Source organism: Adiantum capillus-veneris, chromosome 26 (assembly GCF_014529385.1).
Source record: "Adiantum capillus-veneris isolate H3 chromosome 26, ASM1452938v2, whole genome shotgun sequence".
NCBI classification, from domain to species: Eukaryota; Viridiplantae; Streptophyta; class Polypodiopsida; order Polypodiales; family Pteridaceae; genus Adiantum; species Adiantum capillus-veneris.
In genome coordinates, this window is record NC_140956.1 from 53176462 (window position 1) to 53198250 (window position 21789).

Here is a 21789-nt window from a genome sequence, read left to right on the forward strand (position 1 = left end):
TATATGTCATACAGTGCTCTACAGTGTTATAGATGGAGGCTATCTGAACCTACTTTGCAATCGAACCTATCTAGTTAGGGTTGGTCGGGATTGGGCTTGGACAATAGCTGTTTGCAGATTGTGTATCTGGATGTGTGTTTGCTAGGGGATAGGGGTGCTGTGAGATCACTGAGCTATATAGAGGCATCGAGTTTATGTGCTGGTGGTTTTCCCATTTTCCCCTTTCCACCGTCACAAGAGCAGAATTTGAGCTATTATCCATCGAGGTGTCCTTGTTCAAATCAAGCTTGGATGATTGCTTTAGTGCATTAACTTGTTGTTCTAGAGTAGCAATGGGTACTTTGGGAGTAGGGAGAACATAGTCCTCCTCCTCAGAATCTGAATCCGTAAAGTCTGTGAAAGAGGTCGGGACAGTGAAACAGTTGGGTTTTGGGAGATGGCCTCAAGTCTGGCTTACGGGGAGATGGAGCGGCCTCAAGTCTCGCTTACGGGGAGATGGAGCGGTCTTGCCTTCAAGGGGGGGGGGGGCAGAACTATCAGGGGGAGAAGGGGTAGAAGGAGGAGGAGGGTTTTTGATAGGACAGTTCCTTACAAAGTGACCTTCAACCCCACAAAAGAAACAAGCTTGTGGGAGGTACTTATATCCCAGGGACTTGTCAAAACCAACCCCATCATCTGTGAAGCTATCAATGGCCGGGGGGAGCCGGCTAGAGATGTCCATTTTGATTGGGACATGCGGATTCCATGACAGATTGAACTCTGGCCTCGGTCTCCCCCCAAGAATTTGCCAAGTTGAGAGACTTTCATTCTGAGGTGTTGATGGTAGTGAAGGGGGAGGTTGGGCAGCTCCACCCAAACAGGATAGTGTTTCTGAGAAAATACTGAGTTTGAAATGCTTGTTCCACAAAGAGCAGCAAAGAAGAGCTTCTTATGAGCCAAGGGCCCATGCTGATGATGTTAAATGCTATCTTTGCTATTCTGAAATACGAATAGATAGTGATTCTTGGGGAGGGTTTGGATGGTTTCAAGGACTGTCTCTCAAACTCCCCATTGACTTTTTATTCATCCCTTGAGTGTCTTAGCAGGGGGTCTCAAGCCAGCCAGAAGCCTATATAGTGCCCATGCTCATGGCCGTGCACCAAAGCTATCACTAATGTTTAATGCAGAGTTTTGTATCCAGCAGATTATTGATTGCTTAATGGAGTCTCTACAAACGCATCTGCAACAGTACGAAGCAGTCATTTATGATAGATCCCTAGCAATTGGTGGCAAGCGATTTATGCATACAACAAATCTTGGTCCTAAGAAGCGTGCTGCAAGAAGGTTGAATCGTTGTCTAGAAAAAATGTCCCTGCAATGCACTGCTTGTCAAAGAAAGATGTCCTAAGCACTTTAAAAGGTGTCACTTAGTGGAATTCAACCATGGGTTTGTGTGTTACTTGTAGCTATTGACGAATGGTGAGGCAGAGACTTCCTGATCTTTAAATTTTGGTAGTTTCCCATTGGCATAGGAGGAAGAGGTACAGGACGTGGAGTTACAGTTTGACCCAGAAGAAGAGCGAGTAGAAGTATTGAAGGAGACAATTGATGTAGGCTTAACTCTTGCTTCTCTTGCGAATGGAGCACTTAGAAGCAAGCAAGAAAGCCCGAATGAGGAAGGGTCTTTGCCTTTGAATTGCACTCCCAGTTTTTCTATGGCTGAGGGGTGCACTACATTCTCCCCACAGATATTGTGCATGAGTTGAATATGCGAGAGGACTACTGCTTAGCTGCAATTGTGAATTTTTGTGAGACAGACATGGGATTTGTGGAAGATGGAGTGGAAAAACATCTACTTGCTGATACATATGTGCATGACATGCACACAGTTCACTTCAGGGGGTCAAGTGATCAAAGATATATTCAACGAAGCAAAGTTTGGAGAAGCCAATTTTCCAATAGAGGAGCAGTTCCAATCGACTACAAGACATCTCAGCTTAGAAAAAATGGGTATCCCCGTAGCACCCCCGGTCAAGATGCCGAATAGCCACTCAATTCACTTGTGGGGAAGGTCCATGCTGGAAATGGATGAGAATCAGATGGTAATTTCTTTAAGGCATGCAGATGGTTTTGCCCATGTCCCAATATGTAATATTGAGATAAATGTGATTGTTGACAGGTGCTTGTGTATGATGATAGTTTCCTTAGAAGAGCAGGAGGCTCAAGGCAAGGACTTGTCACTGGAGTGCAAGGCAAGGATGCGGCATTGTCTCAGTACATCGGGCTTTTTAGCCACAAAAAGGTTTGTAGAAACAATTCAAGTACTTGACACTATTGTACGCATATCAATAATAACCCATGAATGTTTTGATATTGTTTTGTAGATCATAATATACCACAAGGAATACTCTGAGAATAATGCAAAGTTCCCTTTGTTTGCGATGAAAGTTATTACAAGATTGTGTGGTAGGTATCCCGTGCCACTGAATATAAAAAGGATAATCATGATAGAGAAACAGCTTGCTCTATGCGTTTTTGGCATCGGGTAAGGGTGCTGAGCACTCAAGGCCCCCTATTTCATGTCATACATAGCTCATGCCCTGGTGGTAGGAGTCAAAGACCAAGAGAGATTGGATCCATACAACAAAAGGCTATTTTTTAAGGGATAGAAGATGCTTGATGCCCATGGGGATGCTGCCATCAACAGAGGAAAGAGTTCGGCTAAGCGGCGTGCACGTCAGAGAGGTACACAATGAGGAAGAAGGGGGTGCATTGAAGAGAATAAAAATGATGGAATCAGGCCCATCTTCTTTTGCTTTGAACTCATGACTGTCGCCACCTCTCATGGTGCTCCCTCGCATTTGAGTTTCCCCAAGCCCTTTGCTTCCTCTCATTGTGGATGAGTTGTAAAGAGCGTGTAATTTTTGAACTCTTAAGAAGCTCTTTGTGCCTTGCTCTATGTATAAGTCGGTCCATTGGTGTAACTCTAATAGGCTATTGGCTCTATCTTTGCCTCCACCGTGTCTGGTGTGCTTAAAGTATCCTGTTCTTGCCATGTAGTACGACTTTTCCATGCCTTGTGTGGACCATATTGACAATGAGCCGTATGTTTTGACAAAATAAGGACCATGGTTGAACAGTATGTGCTACATTGGAATAAAACAAAATGGTGAGTAGAGTAGGGATTTATGGAGCATATGTTGTTTCCATATGGAACATGCTAACTCACTATGTAATGAGTGATATGTTGATCACCCCATCCTGCTAGGTATGCCTTCTTCCAATCCAGCAAGGCTGCTTGAAAGGATGTGAGCTTACTTTTGTCCCATGAATACTGCTCAACATAGTGAAAGATTTTATTGAGTGATTTCCACACATTTGCCTTGTGATTTTGGATTGCCCCACCACCAGCATTGTCTTTAACCACTCTATGTAATTTTTTCCATTTGTTAAATAGGATTCTCTTCTCCTCTCTATCACAATCTTTGAGGCTAAACCCTAGAAACCTTTTGGCCTTCACGTCACCTATCGATGCTTCCTTTGGTACCTTGTAATGACCTTGACACATCTTAGGGTCCTCTTTAATTTTGACATTGCAAACCAATGTCTGAGAGCACTTCATCTAAGGCTTTGATGACTCTTTTTGACTCACTCACCGGCTTTAAGGTCCATGCAAAGCATATGTACAAATAAAACACCTTTTCAATTATTCTATAGAGTGCATGGAATGTACAAACGTGAACTCTACACTTAGGAATTTCAAGCACTGGCCGAAAAGATTCATCTTGAAGATGTCTATCGGGAACTCTACTCCATTGCACACTCTCAAGAGATTGTGCATCGGCCATGCACTATAAACATGGATTTGCCACAGATGGAATGTGTGTTATGTTATACATTCACTTAAGAGTCTTTAAGTCACCTGTCATGTGTCATTCAACTTTGTAGTCATCAAATCCTTTCATCAAAAGCACATCTCTGTTTCTTTGTTCATTGATGACAGAAGGATTCTGGGTTTGACTGAAAACCCAATGAAGGACTTCAAAGTTTTCTTTATCGACATGTATGTAAAAAAGTAACATAAAAGCAAGAACCATACATGCAATATTTTTGTTATTATAGATTGAGCCAAGTGTACCTCAAATGAACCTAACGTCATAATATTATTTTGGATTGCATGCTAATATATCGTGGTTCCTCTTTGGTTATTGATGGATCCAAAGCTCTGTTCATGAGGGTAATGGTGACTCTCTAGCTTCCTGTTCTTCGGGACCTTGCACTCGTCGAGCTTCAAAGCAAACTTGAGAACCCCATTGCACTCCTCTCGACTCATATCAAAGAAGTGAATTTCATACCTTTGTAATGCTTCAAAATCAGCACAGAAGTTGATGGTGATCCAAGTTTCTCAAGCATCTCATCATTTACGTGTGGACGTGCAGTCTTTACATGTGATGGCTTTGGAAGCAATGATCCTCTTTGTAATTTATTTTGAGATTTTTTAGCTAATGCTTTGGAGAGATCTATGTATCCCATTTACGAGATGCCACTCTCATCAAGTATTGCTTGCACTTCCATTGGCTCCAGCTGATTCTCTTTGATGAAGGAGGTAAGAAGCCTCCCTTTCAATTTATCAAATTTCTTCTAATTTATCGTCTCTTCAACTACATGTTTTGGAACTAGACAACTGTAATGCACACCGATATTGGAACCTACTTCGGCATTGGAACCTACTCTATTCAAGTTTGGATGTAGCAAAGTCCTGCAAAGAAAGCACCATGTGTCATGATCAGTAATAAAAAAGTGTAAATTATATATATGATACAAAAGAAAAATCAAACTTCGAGTTACCTTAAAGCTCGTATCCGTTTTTTCAGGCCAACACTATCAATCTTCATATTCTCTATGTTGCATAGATCTCATTTTCTTTTCCGACTCCCAATCCTAGTGTCTTTCACACGCAAACTTGTGATCTTCTTCTCAAGGCTTTGGGTTTTCTCTCTATTTGATGAAATATTTTGAGTGCATGCCTCATTAAGTTTCTTCAACTGCATGTTCTCCATTGCTAGGAGGTTTATTTTCTTTTCGGCATTCAATCCTCACATTTCCAAATATTCAGTGTATCCAAGTAGCCCAACCTTGCCATCGCGTGTGAAATGTAAAAGGTTAGTGATATTAGCAAAGGGAGGTGGTGCATTTGGGGTGAAAGCATGAATAGGTGGAAAGCTATATATGTGATATAATTAAATAGCATAGCATGAAATTGGGGGTGTGGTCACTGGTGCCATATTTTAGACGTCCAAATTTATATTCTAAAAAATGTTATACTAAAAAATTCAGCCTTCACACACCCACTTTGTTTCATGAGCAGTTGGCAGTTTCAAACACCGTGCCCCCCCGACCCCCCCCCCCCCCCCCGCCTCTCTCTCTCTCTCTCTCTCTCTCACGTGCGCGTGCTCAAGGTCTATTGTGCTTAGAGCTTCTACTGTGCAAGCTTGGCTGCTTCAAGGACGATTGCAGTAACCGCCCTCTTCTCTTCGAGGTATGTCTCTCCCATTGAACATGTACACTCTCTACTGCTTGAGCACGCTCACCCCCCCTGGGATCGTTTAGCTACATTAAGCTGCATGACTGCCACACCTTGCTCATTTGCAACAAGAGGCGAGCTCCCGAGGTAATTTGCTAGTCCACAAGCTGCATGCAATCTTGGGGCAAATCCCATAGCACATCACCTTGAATGCCCTTCTTACAAGAGCAGGCCCATGAAATTCTTGTTTCTTTTTAGCAGGGATGATAAGCGAGGGCACACCACGTCTCATGAGTTCATTGGATGATGTGCAGGTATATCACTTGAGACTGCATCATGGCACCTTCCTCAAAGCATCCGATTCAAGCAAGCAGGAGTCTAGTTAGGAACATTGAACCACCTCTGCATATGAAGTTTTGTCGTCTTGCCGAGGAATTTCATATGGAGCGTGGATTTCCATTGGAGGGAGTTGATCCGCGTAGCTTGACAGGAAACAATGAAATCTCTAAGGAGGACTGGGAAGCTGTATTTATATGCCCAAAGCCTGTTCCAGGTAGCCAGAAGAAAGTGAAGGCATACCATGCTCGGTCGGAGTTCTTACAAAAGCTTGTGTGGAGACACTGGGATGTCTACCAAGAGGGTCCCTTCATGTATGAAGTAGGGACTCAATTTGCAAAGGCCTTTGCATTGAAATACTGCAGTGAATCTGACAAACATCAAATTTCTTGGGCTATCTTTGCAGAGAGGGCAATGAGAGCCTCAGAAGAAAGACACAACTTGCAAAACAAAGATCAAGAGGTGGGAAGAGCAGATGAGTGGTAGAGGGAGAGGCTCCAAAACCACTGCTGCCTCTACCAGATCATCATTGAAAACAGAAGGTACGTATGTACCATTGTCAAGCGTGCCTACAAGAGGATGCCCGGTACAATTGGCAAAGGAGGATAGCATGGCACTTGCAGAAATGAAGAATATTGCAGAGGGCAGATTGCAAGACTATAAGTCAAGACTTGAGGGTGCAAAGAAGCAAGTAGAGGATCAAGTCAGAGAATCGCATAGGGCTAAGGGTGCTCAAAGCTCAAACACTTTGGCCATAAAGTTGCAAACGGAGATTGATTGCATGCAAGACCCTGTAGCTCAACAACGCCTGATTGATTTGATTGGATAGTTCTCGAGTACTACTAGAGAGAACGTTGTTGAATTAGAAGCCAATGTGGCTAAAGCAAAAGTGCATACCCTCCTACATGTGCTTCACTTTGTTTTGGAGTATGTGGTTCACTTCCATGTGGTTATGTGGTTAGAGTGTTATGGATTGTATGGTTATGTACTGTATGAGCATATTCTATTTCTGCTATGTGCTGTATAGCACAAAATATGTGCTATATGGCCACAACATAGCCATCATCTTCATGGAGTGGGTGGTTATATGCTATGTGCTATGTGCTATATGGTCACAACATAGCCATCATCTTCATGGAGTGGGTGGTTATATGCTATTTGTGGTTATGTGCTATGTGCTTTATAGTTCAATCTAGGTGCAACATGTCCACAATAGTACCTTCATCTATTTGGAATGTGTGTGATTCTATGCTATGTGCTTTGTGTGGTTATGTGCTATGTGATACATAGCACAATTGACATGTGTAATATGTGCTATATAGCATACCTGCATGCTATATGCTCACAATATAGCCCTGAAGTGTGTGTTAAATATTGATATGTGCTACATAGGACAATATTTTTATGTGCTATGTGATAAATAGCACATTTTGTGTGTTATATGTTCACAATATAGCCTTGAAGTGTGTGGAATAGTGAATTGTGCTATATAGCACAATCTCTATTTTTGCTATGTGCTACATAGCACATCTCTAATTGTGATATGTGCTACATAGCACAATATTTGTGCTATATGCTATGTGCTATGTCTCATATAGCCCACTACATATCATATACCCAACAAGCTTGTGCTATATAGCATATAGAGAGAAAATGTTTGGGCTATATCTGGTATTTTAAAAAGTCTCTCTGCTATGATCTACAGTGCATACTCTATGTAGCACTTATAGCACATTATACTTGGACTGTGCTATGTGCTATATAGCACAGTGAATATCATATGCCACATCAAGCTTGTGTTTATAGCATATAGAGTAAGTGCTTGTCTTATATGTGGTATTGCAAATAAGGGATAAGATTCACACTGCATATTCTTTTCAGCAATCTGCTTTTGTTGGGTTATTGAGACTTAAATTAGATGTGTTGTCTTCTTTGTTTCACAGGAACTACTTGCAGAAGTAGAGACCAACATAGCACAGGAATCGAAGCACTTTAAATTTTGTGTTACCATGGAGAGGACTTCACATAACGTGGGAGCCAGTTTGATGAAGCCTTTTCCTCCTATGGATTTTAAGCAGAGCATTAGCGAGGTGGCACTTAATGGGTTCTACCATTGTGTAGGATGTGGATTCCCGTTCGATGCCAGAAGCTTGGATGTATTCTCCCTGCCTTGCACCCATGTGTACCATATGCTATGCTTCCCGCATGTATGTAGGGACTATGGCTATTGTGTTGCACTAGATTGCAACATGTCTGTTCCCCCTATAGCTAAGCATATGATTGGTCTGAAGGTGAAGAGTGAGATGAAAGAATCAAGTGCAGGTAGTCACTGTGTCAATTATTTACTACTACTATTGCAGGCCCACTTTCGATCCATTGGTAGTTTAAACTCTTGCATTTAATGAAATCATTTGCAGGTACAGACATTGCAACAGAGACCTGTATACAAGAATCATTGAGGACAAAAACAGAGAGAGTCTCTACGCAGGCCACTGGTAGGTACCAAAATCGGTATTTATGTGTGTATTTTGGGATACTCCAAGTGAGACTTTGTAAATAGCTTGCTTTGTAGAACAATCATCGCATGCTTGCTCCAACAAGACGATGCATTCCACAAGGAAGAATGGCCTGATTACCCCAGGGATGCAGCCAAAAGCCTTGAAGCGGAGTCTACCCGCGGGATGCAGCCAGCCCTTGAAGCGGATTCTGTCGTAGGGGATGCAGTACATGGAGTAGTTGAAGACATCTTGATGGCAAAGTCTTCTACAGTCAAATCACCTAGGCAACAACTAACTCCAAGAAGGCTGTTGCGTTCTCCGTTGAGTGCCAAAGCATCACCAAGTGTGGACACTAGAGATGATGCATCAGATGAGGCAGTTGCAGATGCGGTGAAAGCAACACCCCCTCCAGCGGGGAAGAAGCCAACACCAAAGCGCAAGAAATCGACTCCCAAGAACTTAGGTGGAAGTCCCACAATGGATATACCTCTTGATTCATTTAGGAAGAGAAAGAAACCAAATGCAAAGCAATGAGTGTGTTTTTTTTGTAACTTCATGCAATTAGAAGATGTCTTTAGAAGACATGTGCAATCCATTGCACCCCTATTGTATCCATGCTCATTGATGAATCAAGTGTTGGAATTTGTTAGTGACATGTCTCTTAATTCTTTGCATCAAGTAGTTGCAAACTATTTGATTTATTTTCTGTACATGTTTAGTAATATGTTTCTACTTTCTCTTGTCATAGATAATCAAGAAGCTGAAAAAAGAGGAACTTGCATGAGACGCACTTGCTCTTCAGGGTTTCTAGATGAGGGGTCTGTAGGTTCATTGGCTCAGTCTTATCTTGTGAAGAATCCAAGAAGGGGTGCTACAGCTTCCAGGGGGGTTACAAGCAAAAAAAAAAAGTGTCTTTTGATACAGTTGAGGGGTCTGTAGGTTCACTGGCTCAGTCTTATCCTATGAAGAATCCAAGAGGGGGTGCTACAGCTTCTAGGGGGGTTACAAGCAAAAAAAAAGAGTCTTTTGATACAGTTGATCCCTGCACACCTACTAGTACTGCTGAATTTGTTCCAAATGTGCCTAATGCAGTTGATGTGCAGGTTGTGCATGATGATGTGCATACAGATGTTGACCGTGCTAAACTTGAAAAGGGTACATTACCCACTCCCACCACAGTTGAATCTGGCACATATGCCATTGATGATGCTATGGTAGTTGATGCCTGCACAGATACCATTGCTGATGCTACGCTAGTGGAGGCCTCCACAAATGAAATTGTGGATGCTATGGAAGTTGATGCTCGCACAGATTCTGCTGTTGATGGCAATGTTAATAATGGTGGAATAGAAAGTGTTGTTCATGCTGTCAAAGATGCCCTTCTTGATGCAGTTGTGGCTATGGGTACAGATGCCACTGTTGAATCTGGCACAGATGCCATTGATGATGCTACCACAGTTGATGCATGCACAGATGCAATTGTTGATGCTACGGTAGTTGATGCCTGCACAAATGACATTGTGGATGCTATGGAAGTTGATGCTCGCACAGATGCTGCTGCTGATGGCAATGTTAATGATGGTGGAACAGAAATTATTGTTCATGCTGTCATAGATGCCCTTCTTGATGCAGTTGTGGCTATGGGTACAGATGCCACTGTTGAATCTGGCACAGATGCCATTGATGATGCTACCACAGTTGATGCCTGCACAGATGCCATTGTTGATGCTACGGTAGTTGATGCCTCCACAAATGACATTGTGGATGCTGTGGAAGTTGATGCTAGCACAGATGCTGCTGCTGATGGCAATGTTAATGATGATGGAACAGAAAGTATTGTTCATGCTATCATGGATGGCCTTCTTGATGCAGTTGTGCCTATGGGTACAGATGCCACTGTTGAGGATACCAGAGGCATGGGTGAGGAGGTCCTCATTGAGAGAGAAGCTAGAACACGTGAGGTAGTGGGTGCAAGTGATGTCACAGCTCAAGCCCAGGTGGTCTATCCAAGTGATGCAGCTGATGACATTGTTGATGCAGAGGAGGCAAAGGGTACAGATGCCGCTGTTGAAGATATGGGAGGCTTGGGTGAGGAGGACCTCCCTAAGAGAGTACCTGGAATAGGCTCAGCAGTGGGTAACGGTGTTGTTGCGGCTTCTGCCGACACAGCTGAGGCATACAACAGAGCAGTTCAATCGGGAGAGGCAATGGGAGAATTTCTCATGGCTGCTACGAACATGAAAGAGGAAAATACACATAATACAATTGAGGCATGTATAGAGCAAAAAAATGAGGCAAGGAAAGGTGCAGAGGTGCCCACTGACAGAGCAGCTCAATCGGGAGAGGCAATGGGAGAACATTTCATGGTTGCTGTGGACACGAAAGAGGCAGTTGTACATGATACAGCTGAGTCTTGTACAGATCCCACTGTTGGGAATACCAAAGGTAAAAGTCCAGAGGTCCCTATGGGTCGAGTGGCTGCTACAGATACATATGAGGCAGGTACAAAGAATGTTGATAAAGAGGCCAAAAATGGACATGAATTTGAGAGGCAAGAGAGGCCGTGTCTTGTGGTAATGCCAGTACAGATTGTTGCACTGCCTCTTGCGTCTTTTGAGGACAAGAAGAGAAGGGACAATTTATGCATCATACTGGATGTGAATGGGCTTCTCATAAGGAGGTATAAGGTCTCCTTCTACAAAGGAATAGCGAGAAGAAGTATTCCTGATTGGGCAAGATCAAGGTATCAGGTAGTCACTGCGCCAAATGCTACAGGAAAGATGCAATTTGAATATGTGGTCAGGCCCAATGCATCAATCTTTTTGCATGCACTGCTGAAAAGAGCACAAGTTGCACTATGGAGCTGCATGACCCAGGACAATCTAGCACTTGCTTTGAGTGCATGCTTTCCTAGGCTGAACAAACAGCATTTCCTCGATATTATCGATCAAGAGGGGTGTAGAGAGGCGAGCTTTAATCTAAATGAAGTTCCTAGGATCCCTCCATGTAGAGATAACGCAAAGCCCATATTTTTCAAGTGTTTGAAAGACTTTTGGAAGCACCATCCTAAGTTCAACTCTGATAATACACTGGTGGTGGATGACACACTCTACAAGTGTCTGCTCAACCCTCCCGGGACTTGTGTCTATCCTACTTCATTTGAACCAACAGATATTTGTCAGTCCCCAATTTACCTGGCTAGCACATTGTTCCCTTGGTTAGTCAAGTGGATAGTCTCACCGAGCCCTAATGCTTATGCAAAGATGAACCAGTTTGAAAATCCTTCGGACAGTGTGTCTGCTCGTGTCATCAGCCACTATAGAAGTCAACGAGAATTATGTAAGGAAGGTTGATTGTGGTTATTGAATCATGTATACAGCATTTTGTGCACTGAATGTACTTGCGATTACTATACAAAAAACTGACATGTTCAAAGTTCTCTAAACTTAATGATTGAATGATGTAATTTTATTTTGGTGATATGATGTAATTTTATTTTGCTGATATGATGTTGTCATACTCTGATAGAGTCCTGCTACATGGCACACATAATAGCATAGACAGGACCATTGGGCTATTATTACACATAGTTATGCTATATAGCACTCATACTGTAAGAAATACTATGACATAATAGCATAGATAGGGAGATTGGCCTCTTATTACACACACTTATGCTATATGGCACACATAGTGCTCCCAATATGTAATATATCTCTTTCACATACCACACATCATATCATAGACAGGAACATTGTGCTATGTGATACACACACTTTTACTGTATAGCACACATGTTGCTATCTTACTACAATAGAGTCCTTTTATAGCATAGATAGGGACATTGGGCTATTATTACACACACTTGTACAATATAGCACACATAATAGCCTAGGTAGAGACAATGGACTATCTTGACACATTACTTGGCTACATATCACATATAGTAGCATGTACACAACTCCATAACACCCAATGGGTAGCTATTCATAAGAGTGAGATGATTGTTAGAATGAGACATGTTTACTTGAGATTCATCAAGAAAGTGAATGGGATGCTCTTGATAATGTTTTCTTCCCAATCGTTTTCGACAAATATCTTGGCTAAATTTTTTCAAGGTGCAACATGTTCACAATAGTAACCTCATTATATGAAATGTGTGTGATTATATGTTATGTGCTCTGTGTGGTTGTGTGCTATGTGATACATAGCACAATGGACATGTGTAAGGAGGTACTGAATGGTGAAGGCTATGTAGAACATAATATAAGCCTGTTAAATAGGTATCATGCTGCTTCATAGGGCATGGCATTGTAAATGGTTTCATGTAGTTCCAGAGATAAATAATATGTCTTTGAGGTAGCATCTACCAAAGGCATGTCAAACTTGATTGCCCGAACAAGGTGAGAGTACAGGTTAGTAACTCCCCTATCATCAAGTAGAGTGTAGTGATTTGGGTCCCCCTCTTGCTGTTGATAATAACACCCTGTGACAACATAAGTGTTTTTATCACATTTTCTTTTTCACTTATCTCTTAAGATGCAATCTGTCATCCATTTTCTCTTTGTACATCTCAAAAGAAAGAACTCTACACCTTCTGCATTGCCAGCGTCTGCATTGTCTGCAAAGTTATCACCTTCAATGAGATACTCACTCAGCATATCCTGGGATCCCTCAAACATTGCAGCTTCATCTTCTGGTACCTCAGTCTCTTCTGCTACCTCAGAGAGTGGTTTCAATGCCTTATGTGTCCACTTGCCTGCATATGATTTGCTGGAACAAGTCCTCCAATGGCCCTTCATGCAAGCATCACAAAAACAAGAAAGCCGTCTGGTCCTTAATTGAGTAGGATCATGACGACAAAAGCCACTGATCACAAAGAAGAAAACAACGCTGGACAAATAGTGTATCATGTTGCCTATGGGGAATGCATATGCTTGATAATACTATCATCTTCGTTGTCACACATGTACGTTATGTGAACAAGGATGGTGCATTGATCTGTATGCCAATGCATGGATTGTACTTCATTTTGCTCTTTGAACGAGTAATTTTCAGCAAAGTCTACTACAGATATAATGGTATCTGAAGGAAACACCTTCAAACATTCTCTGTATTGATGTGCCTGCCATCTGTAAGTGAAATTGTGCTCGATGAAGATTCGGATGTCGTCTTTTATCCTCCCTGTCAGCTCACTTAAAGCCATCTGTTTGAGTGACAACATCTTTCTCTTACTTAGACCATGCTTAGTTTGAACTTTAATGTCCTCGAAGACTTGCAGTGGAACTGTCTTTGTCATCTTTGCAAGTTCTCGTGGACAAAGGCTAAGCTTTTCCACACCACAATTTTTGTGTTGGCCCATCAAGCAGGTGTGTTTATGGAACGTATCCCCCTTAGCCTTTGTACATACGCATGATTCCCACAACTTCGTGATCCCTGAAAACGAGTGCTCAACGGCAAGACATTCTGCATTCGCCCCATCTGATTTGCAAACATTGCATTTACATGTACATGACCTCCCATGAAAACCAAAAGCAGATGAGCGCATAACATTAAATGCATCTTTGAGATACATCAGTTTGATATGATAAACACAACAGCAAGTATTTTGATCTTTCAACTTTCACACGAACCAAGGCTTCAGCTTCTCAAAGGACCTTTGCCCAATTGTCACATGTGGGTGGCTATCTTTAAACTTCAAGAAACACTCTATCTGCTTGAAAAAAAAATGCATTAGAATTACATTTTGCTATATATCACACATAATAGCATAGCTACAGATGCATTGGTATAAATACACATAGCTATGCTACATAGCACAGATAATAGCATAGATAGATAACTCAGCTTTCATTACATGCTCAATTTTGTTATATAACACATAATAGCATAGATAGGGATTTTTAGTTGTTATTACACACACGTCTGCTATATAGCACACATAGTGCTCTCATATTATAACACAGTTCTTCCGCATAACACACAAAAGAGCATAGACGGGGATATTGTGCTATTATTACACATATCACACTCTACATAGCACACATAATAGCATAGACATGGATACCGTGCTACTATTACACTAACATCTGCTATGTAGCACACATACTGCTATCATAATATTATAAAATCTGATAGCACACATAATACCATAGATAGATATATTGTGCTATTGCTATATAGCAGACATGATGTTGTCATACTCTGATAGAGTCTTGCTACATGGCACACATAATAGCATAGACAGGACCATCGGGCTATTATTACACATAGCTATGCTATATAGCACTCATACTGTAAGAAATACTATGACATAATAGCATAGATAGGGACATTGGCCTCTTATTACACACACTAATGCTATATGGCACACATAGTGCTCTCAATATGTAATATAGCTCTTTCACATACCACACATCATATCATAGGCAATAAAATTGTGCTATTCTTACACACACTTTTACTGTATAGCACACATGTTGCTATCTTACTACAATAGAGTCCTTTTACATGGCACACTCATAGCATAGACAGGGACATTGGGCTACACTTGTGAAATATAGCACACATAATAGCATAGGTAGAGACAATGGACTATCTTGACACATTACTTGGCTACATATCACATATAGTAGGATGTACACAACTCCATAACACGCAATGGGTAGCTGTTCATAAGAGCGAGATGTTTCACTTGAGAGTTATTCATTGTAAGAATGAGACATGTTTACCTGAGATTCATCAATTAAGTGTATGGGATGCTCTTGATAATGTTTTCTGCCCAATCGTTTCCGACAAATATCTTTCTTGTTTGGAGACACCCTACTGTGCTCTATCCAAAATGTAATAATTGTCTGCTTCAATTCCTCCGATAAGGACCCAGCATTTCCAGACTTCCTTTTGCATAAGTCGAACCTCAGCGTACTTGATATAGGATCATTGTCAAATATAAATTCCTTGGATGAACATTTAATAGCTTTGCCACTTTATGTAGAGTAACACCTCTACCTTGGCTCCCATTATCATGCAGTAATCCATTCACCAGCATGCTGAATGTGCTTCATTTAAAAACATCTCGTCAGCTGATTTTGGAATCTATAATTCCTGTAAGGAGACCTTGAGTGCAGAAATAAGGCCATTTGCAGGAAGATACAAATCTTCACAGAATGGCAAGATTCTATCATCATTGAAAACACCTTGAAGAATTGCATTCTTAGCTTCTTTCCCGTAACTATGCAACTGTCTCACAATGTGCTAAACAATATTCTGAATACTATGTTGCTTCTTGTCTTCCTTTGTGTGTACATCGACGTCCTCCCTATGACAATCTTCCCTATGAAAATCTTCCGCTCCAATGTTGATGCTTGGTTGTACTTGCTTTCTTGCACGACATCGCTTTTTGTACTCATGTTTACCCTGTGCTTCATACTTCCTCACTGCAATAATTTCATCCTCATTTAGACAAGCCTTTCTCTTGGAGTGCACCTGCGTATGAATGGTGTCTATTCCATGTGCCTCATCATAAAATCCGTCGTCCACCATCCTGGAACAGTCTGCAGTAGTTTGAAATGAATGAAGTCGTACAAAACTTCCTGATTGTAATAGTGAACTGAAATCCAGTTGTGTTGTATTGTTGAGTTCAAGAAGTTCCATTGCTGCTTGTGAGGAGGTATGAGCTGGAACCAAAGCAAGAGAAAGGGAGTCTCCATCATCCATATTCTGAACAGGAGAGAGAGAGAGAGAGAGAGAGAGAGAGAGAGAGAGAGAGAGAGAGAGAGAGAGAGAGAGAGAGAGAGAGAGAGAGAGAGAGATGGAGATGGGCATTGGAGTAGGAGAGAGAGAGAGAGAGAGAGAGAGAGAGAGAGAGAGAGAGAGAGAGAGATGGAGATGGGCATTGGAGGCCATCTGAGAGAGAGAGAGAGAGAGAGAAACGGAGAGAGAGAGAGAGAGGTCCACGCGTGCTAACCGCTCCATGTCTTTCAATCCGAGTAGTGGAGTCATGAAGTCAGTTATCTTACCTATATTCTTTTAAAAATTATTGACTTAAAAGCCCAGCTATGGTGCCATCCATAGCATCATACTTGGTGTCCATGGACACCAAGTATTTAGACACCATTCTATGCTTTCACCCTTTGTTGTAGGATCCTTTGGATAAATAGACCCATCGGTCCACAAATCCAAATGATGTTCCTTGTTTGTCCTTCTAAGTTCTTTCTCCCGTTGAGATAAGAAAGACTTCTTCCTACGTTTCTACAATGGTGCATACGCTTGCAATACATCAACATGAAGATGACGTATGTTCTTTCTTCGAGTAAGTGTTGAAGATGAAGGGGCTGAGGATTGCAAGTTCAAATTGATTTTTTTATCAAGAAAAGAAGTCCATTTCTATGACTAACGAAATATCTCAATTTTTGATAGCAAAGGCATGGAAGCTCGCATTTGAAATCATTGTAGTCCCATGTTTAGAGTTGATAGAGTTCCTATAACTTATATTTTTGGAGGGAACGCTTGTAAATTGGTGTTTCAAATCATTAGTCATACGGTTTTTTAGATTCTTGACAAGAGAAAGAAGGACAAGCAAAGAAGACGGCAGCTACCAAACAATGAATGTCATTTTGGTTGTTTGAAGGTGCAAAAAAGTGTCACATAAAATATACTATCTAACATTTTTATTTTCTCTTTCTAAGATGACGTGGAACTTCTTACAGGAGCAAAAGTGAGTCCAAAGTTCTCCTAATGCGTGAGGCGAACTAAACCTAAGCAGCACAAAATCAAAGCAGTGCAGAGACTCCCCCATCCCCGCTGACCTGGAGTTGAACCCGCAATTCTGTGCCTCAAGTTTTGTGTCACATGGGCTAGCCACCTCAGCTCCACCTCACCAACGCGTGCACCATGTACCCTCTCCCATTTTTATGATATTATATTGTGAGCCAACATGCATTGCCCAGGTTTTTGGGGTTTAATTCATGTCGAAGTTTAGTTTTAAATGACTTCTATGGTTGTAATTGCCTCGGATTTTGTGCATGGACTTGTGAGCCGTAGATCCCTTCACCCTTCTTTAACAAATGTAGGTGTTACTCAGTCATGAGGTTTGGGTATCGACTCAGTTACGTGAATAAATAATCATAAGTATCTCACAAGATTCCTTCCTATGATTAAATCTGAAGATGTCCAGTCAATTTTCAAAAAATCATAAAAGTGAAGAATCTAAGAAAATCCTTTTTCTTGAGAGACAAAAGACAGGGAAGAAATATGAGTTGACTAGAGGCACGTTGGGCGATGATGTGGAGCAGAGGGGAGGGTACACATAGGTGCTAGAAGCTTGTCGCACTAACAAGGCCACAAGACTAATTGGCACCCTTTTCTCAGTAGGGCTCAACGGTGGATATGGAAGCCGCATCCAGGGTTGTCCGATGGGCAAAGGAAGAGTTTAAGATTCTAAGGAATCTTAAACCTGGAAAGACAAAAACACCACCCACGTGAGAACTAGAGTTCAAACTCACACCACCTCGAGCTCTTGATCCAATGCCTTACCAGTAAGCTATTTGTTGCGAGTTGAAACGGAATGCATAAAGGAAATATATAAAGAATATGTCAGATTTTGGTGTTTCTATTGATCACAAAGGAATCACATCTAGATCACATGGGGGTCTTGTAATGGAAACGGACTATGAACTTTGAGAATAGCGGAATTAAGAGAATCATAGTGAGCATTTTTGTGAGATTACTTTGAGAACATAGAGAGTGAACTTAATTGATGGTAGCAACATGAATATAGTACTTAATTAACTTGGCATGAATAATAATTTTGCAAAAGACAGAGTATTAGAGAGCATGTCAATAGTTGAGGATCAGATTTGCTTGGAGCCGGTCCACCCTCCAAAAGGCATTTGTATTATAGATTCTCCCATCAAGAGAGACTTGTTACAATACAATCTTTGTGTTCCTTGTGACCTTGGTGATGCTATGAAGATGGAAATCTCCATGCATCACGAGCATAACATAAACTTTTCAAAAAGTATTAACTATCCCAAGCCTCAGTCCTAGGGCCTCAAAGACCTTCGAAGGTGGAGAGAGCTAGTGGGGAATGAGAGTAGGGAAGAGGAAGAAGAATCATTCATAGGAGAAAGAAATAGTCTCTCACTTATCATCACTCTTCTTGCTTAGCATAGCATAATAGCATAGTAATAAAGATGAAGAAGATGGAAAGCTTAAGCATTGAAGCATGGCTCTTGGTTGGATTTGCATTCCATAACCAAGAGTGTTGGTGTAGGCTCTCCACTTCTCAATCAGCTTGGAGAAGGAGATGCAGCTCTTGCACTTTGCACTCCACACGATGAGAGAATGTGTGTGTGTGTGTGGGAGAGTATACCCCCCTCTCATGCTTGGTCCACATCTCTCTCTCTCTCTCTCTCTCTCTCTCTCTAGTAATATTTAATTATATCATTTGGAACATGTGTCCTCTTTTTCCTCTTTGAGAGAAAGAACTTAATTGTTTATTTTTATGCATCTAAATTCTCATTGGACCGCTTTAAAGCCTATCCAATAGGATTCAAGCACATCATGAGGGTCACATGTGGAGACTTTTTTGAACATGTGTCTTTTCTGCTTCTTAAGTCATTTGGTTTGATTCGAATGTTTTAAGCACTTAATCAATCAAGAATGTGTCTTTTATGCTTCTTAAGTCACTTGGTTTGAATTGAATACTTCAAGCTGTTAAGTATGGAGCCTGATTTACCCTTTGTAGTTTTCTGTGGCAAAAGCACACATTTGTAAGGCCCCCATTATGAGGAGAAGCCATCGTGCGTGAGGAAAAATCACTCACCGGAAACCAAAATTTTCACGGCCAAAAATCACTCGCCGGAATATTCCTTTTCGCCGGAATATTATGGCCGGACGACGACTGGAAAGTGGTCGGAAAACAACTAGTCGGTTGGCCGGTGGCCGGTAGTCAATGGCCGGTGACCGAATTCAAAAGCGGACTTGTCTTCTCAAGGGCGGCCACACATGGGCGGACTGAAGGGTCCGATTTGGACTTATTCACACAAGGGCGGCTACACATGGCTGCCTCTCATAAGAGAGGGCAGACCTTTTGGCCTATAAAAGGAGGCCATTTCTACACACGTTTCATAGTGTGAAGTTGAGGCAACAAGGTGAGTGTGAGGTGGTGAGAGTGAAGCAAGGTGGGAGCTCCATCAAGGGTATAATCCCTTTGTAAACTTTTTCTTATTTTGAAGTACTAAAGTCATTGAGTGGCTGCTTTCCCGTAGACGTAGCCCACATTGGGTGAACCACGTATATCATGTGTACTCTCTCTCTCTCTCTCTCTCTCTCTCTCTCTCTCTCTCTCTCTCTCTCTCTCTCTCTAATCTCTTGTGTGTGAAATCTATCTCTCTCCATTAAGTAATCTACTCAAATATCTATTTAGCTACGTCATATTTTCTAACACAAGCGTTAGTCAATCAAGCATGAAATGTTCATGCCTCTTGAGAATTTGTCTTTTAATTTAACATTTCAAAAACCTTATTTATTTAACCATAAAAATCACCTCAATATTTAAGCAAGGTTCCCACAAAACCACTTTAAGCATCTTAGCACCTCATGCTTGGGTAGGATTCCCACCTCAAGGTTAGCCCTAGCTTGTGTAAGGTCAAAGGTTTTTTAACACTAAATTTTGGAGGTCTTTAATGAAGCTAACCCTAAGGTCTTTTAAGCTCCATTAGATGCCCGTTTCTCTTTGATATTTCACCTCCTTTTGGACCCCTATTTAGATGTAACCATCTCTCCTCTTGATCCCTTGCTGAGGTAAATCTAGAAGCATTTATTGCACATTGCTCTTTGGTAGACTGTCTCCTTTTGGACCCCTATTGAGATGCAACCATTTCTCCTTTTGGTCCCCTATTAAGATAGGTCTAGAAGCACATATCTATATCCTTACTCTTGTTCCCCTTTTATCTTCCCATATTAAATCATCAGTTTAATATGAGAAAATCATTTGGTAAAGTTAGATATTATATTTTATGACATTACTTCTCTCTTGAAATCATAGTTTTCCTCGACTATGAGGTAGAGAAGATAAAGCCTAGTCATTAGTCCATGTTTCTTAGCGAGTAGAGGATCCCTTTTGACCGTACGACATCATTCTAAAATAGATGACCAATACATTTGGTGCTCGGGAGACTTAGCTGCCACTAGCATGGCTACTCTTTAGTCCATATCATACTTCCAAAGTAGAGTGAAAAGTTCTAATTGGTGTTTGGGAGATGTCTTCACCACAAACATGATCCTAAGCATGCATACTTCTTAAATTTTGTGCACAATTAAAAAAAAAGAGAATGAGTGTTATAAGACAAAGACATTGTTCAATTAAAGTGAATTTTCATTTGCTTACTCTAGTGTAGCATTGTAAGCATTGACAAGGTTCATATCATCCTTAAGCTAGGTTCCTTGCATCCATCTAGCATCTTTAAAGGATAATTCTTAAATTTAACAAGATATCATTGGATAATCTTACCGTTTCTTAGTACCTTGTCTTTGTGTGTCGAAGAATCGATTTGGGCTGCAACACTTCTTGATATTCGATCTCCGGCGGGTCCTCCATTATTGGTTCTTTTTGTGGCTCTCCTTTGTAAGGCTGGAGTAGGCTCACATGGTTAACATTGTGAATGAGCCAACGGTTGGGAAACTTTAATTGATAAGCCATCTCATTGATTGGCTTAAGAATTTAAAAAGGACCATAGTATCTTTTTGCTAGTTTAGCATAATACTCTTGGTGGCCCATAGGAATCTTGCCCGTAGTATGCCTTAGATGAGCCTTGAGAAACTTTAGCAAGACCCAATCATTTTTCTTAAAGGCTATGGCTCTTCTGTGCTTATTAGCAGTAGCCCTTTTTGCCTTTGCTGTAAGATGGATATAACCCTTTTTAATCTTTGTAAATGATTCTTGTAAGTCTCCGCTATATGCATCAGCAGCAAAGATCTTCCCATATACCTTAAGTAGTAGGGGACTTTTGGATCTTCCCTCTTTAACCTCGAAAGGTGCTTTTCCCATAGAAATATGTACAATTTCACTGTACGGATGCTCTATAAGAGGTAGGTACTTCTCTAATTGAGAACCTTGATCTACTTCTATGACATGAGCTTTTTAGTAGATTCAAGGATCGTTAGTTATTTCACTTTGATCATCCATTTGTGGATGATAGGCCAAAAGAGAAATTTTATCTACTTCCTAGATTCTCAAAGAGACCCTTCTAGAAATTACTGGTCATTCTAGGATCTTTGTCCGACACTATGGATGCTAGCAAGCCATGATACTTGAAAATTTGAGATCTAAAGAGGGTTGCCATTGGATGTGCCTTAATAGTCTTTTTGACAGACATAGAGTGTGTTTTCTTGCTAATCCTGTCGATTGAAACAATCCAAGTTGCTTCCCTCTATCAAATTTCATTTTTG

At 41.2% G+C, this 21789-nt stretch overlaps 1 protein-coding gene across 1 annotated transcript; it reads left to right on the forward strand.

The window, feature by feature from the left end:
* Nucleotides 1-585: 585 nt before the first annotated feature.
* LOC147423461 (uncharacterized) lies at nucleotides 586-3286 on the forward strand. Its single transcript, XM_086501886.1, has 3 exons — nucleotides 586-2081; nucleotides 2159-2281; nucleotides 2364-3286. The coding sequence occupies exons 1-3, from the start codon at nucleotides 1815-1817 to the stop codon at nucleotides 2526-2528; spliced, it is 555 nt and encodes a 184-aa protein (XP_086358012.1). The 5' UTR covers nucleotides 586-1814; the 3' UTR covers nucleotides 2529-3286.
* The last annotated feature ends 18503 nt before the right edge of the window (nucleotides 3287-21789 follow it).

Coding starts and splice junctions, on each gene's coding strand:
- LOC147423461 (XM_086501886.1), top strand. CDS start 1,815: ATGGAGTGGAAAAACATCTACTTGCTGATACATATGTGCATGACATGC. Junction 2,082..2,158: donor AAATGGATGAGAATCAGATG/GTAATTTCTTTA, acceptor GATTGTTGACAG/GTGCTTGTGTATGATGATAG. Junction 2,282..2,363: donor GGCTTTTTAGCCACAAAAAG/GTTTGTAGAAAC, acceptor ATTGTTTTGTAG/ATCATAATATACCACAAGGA.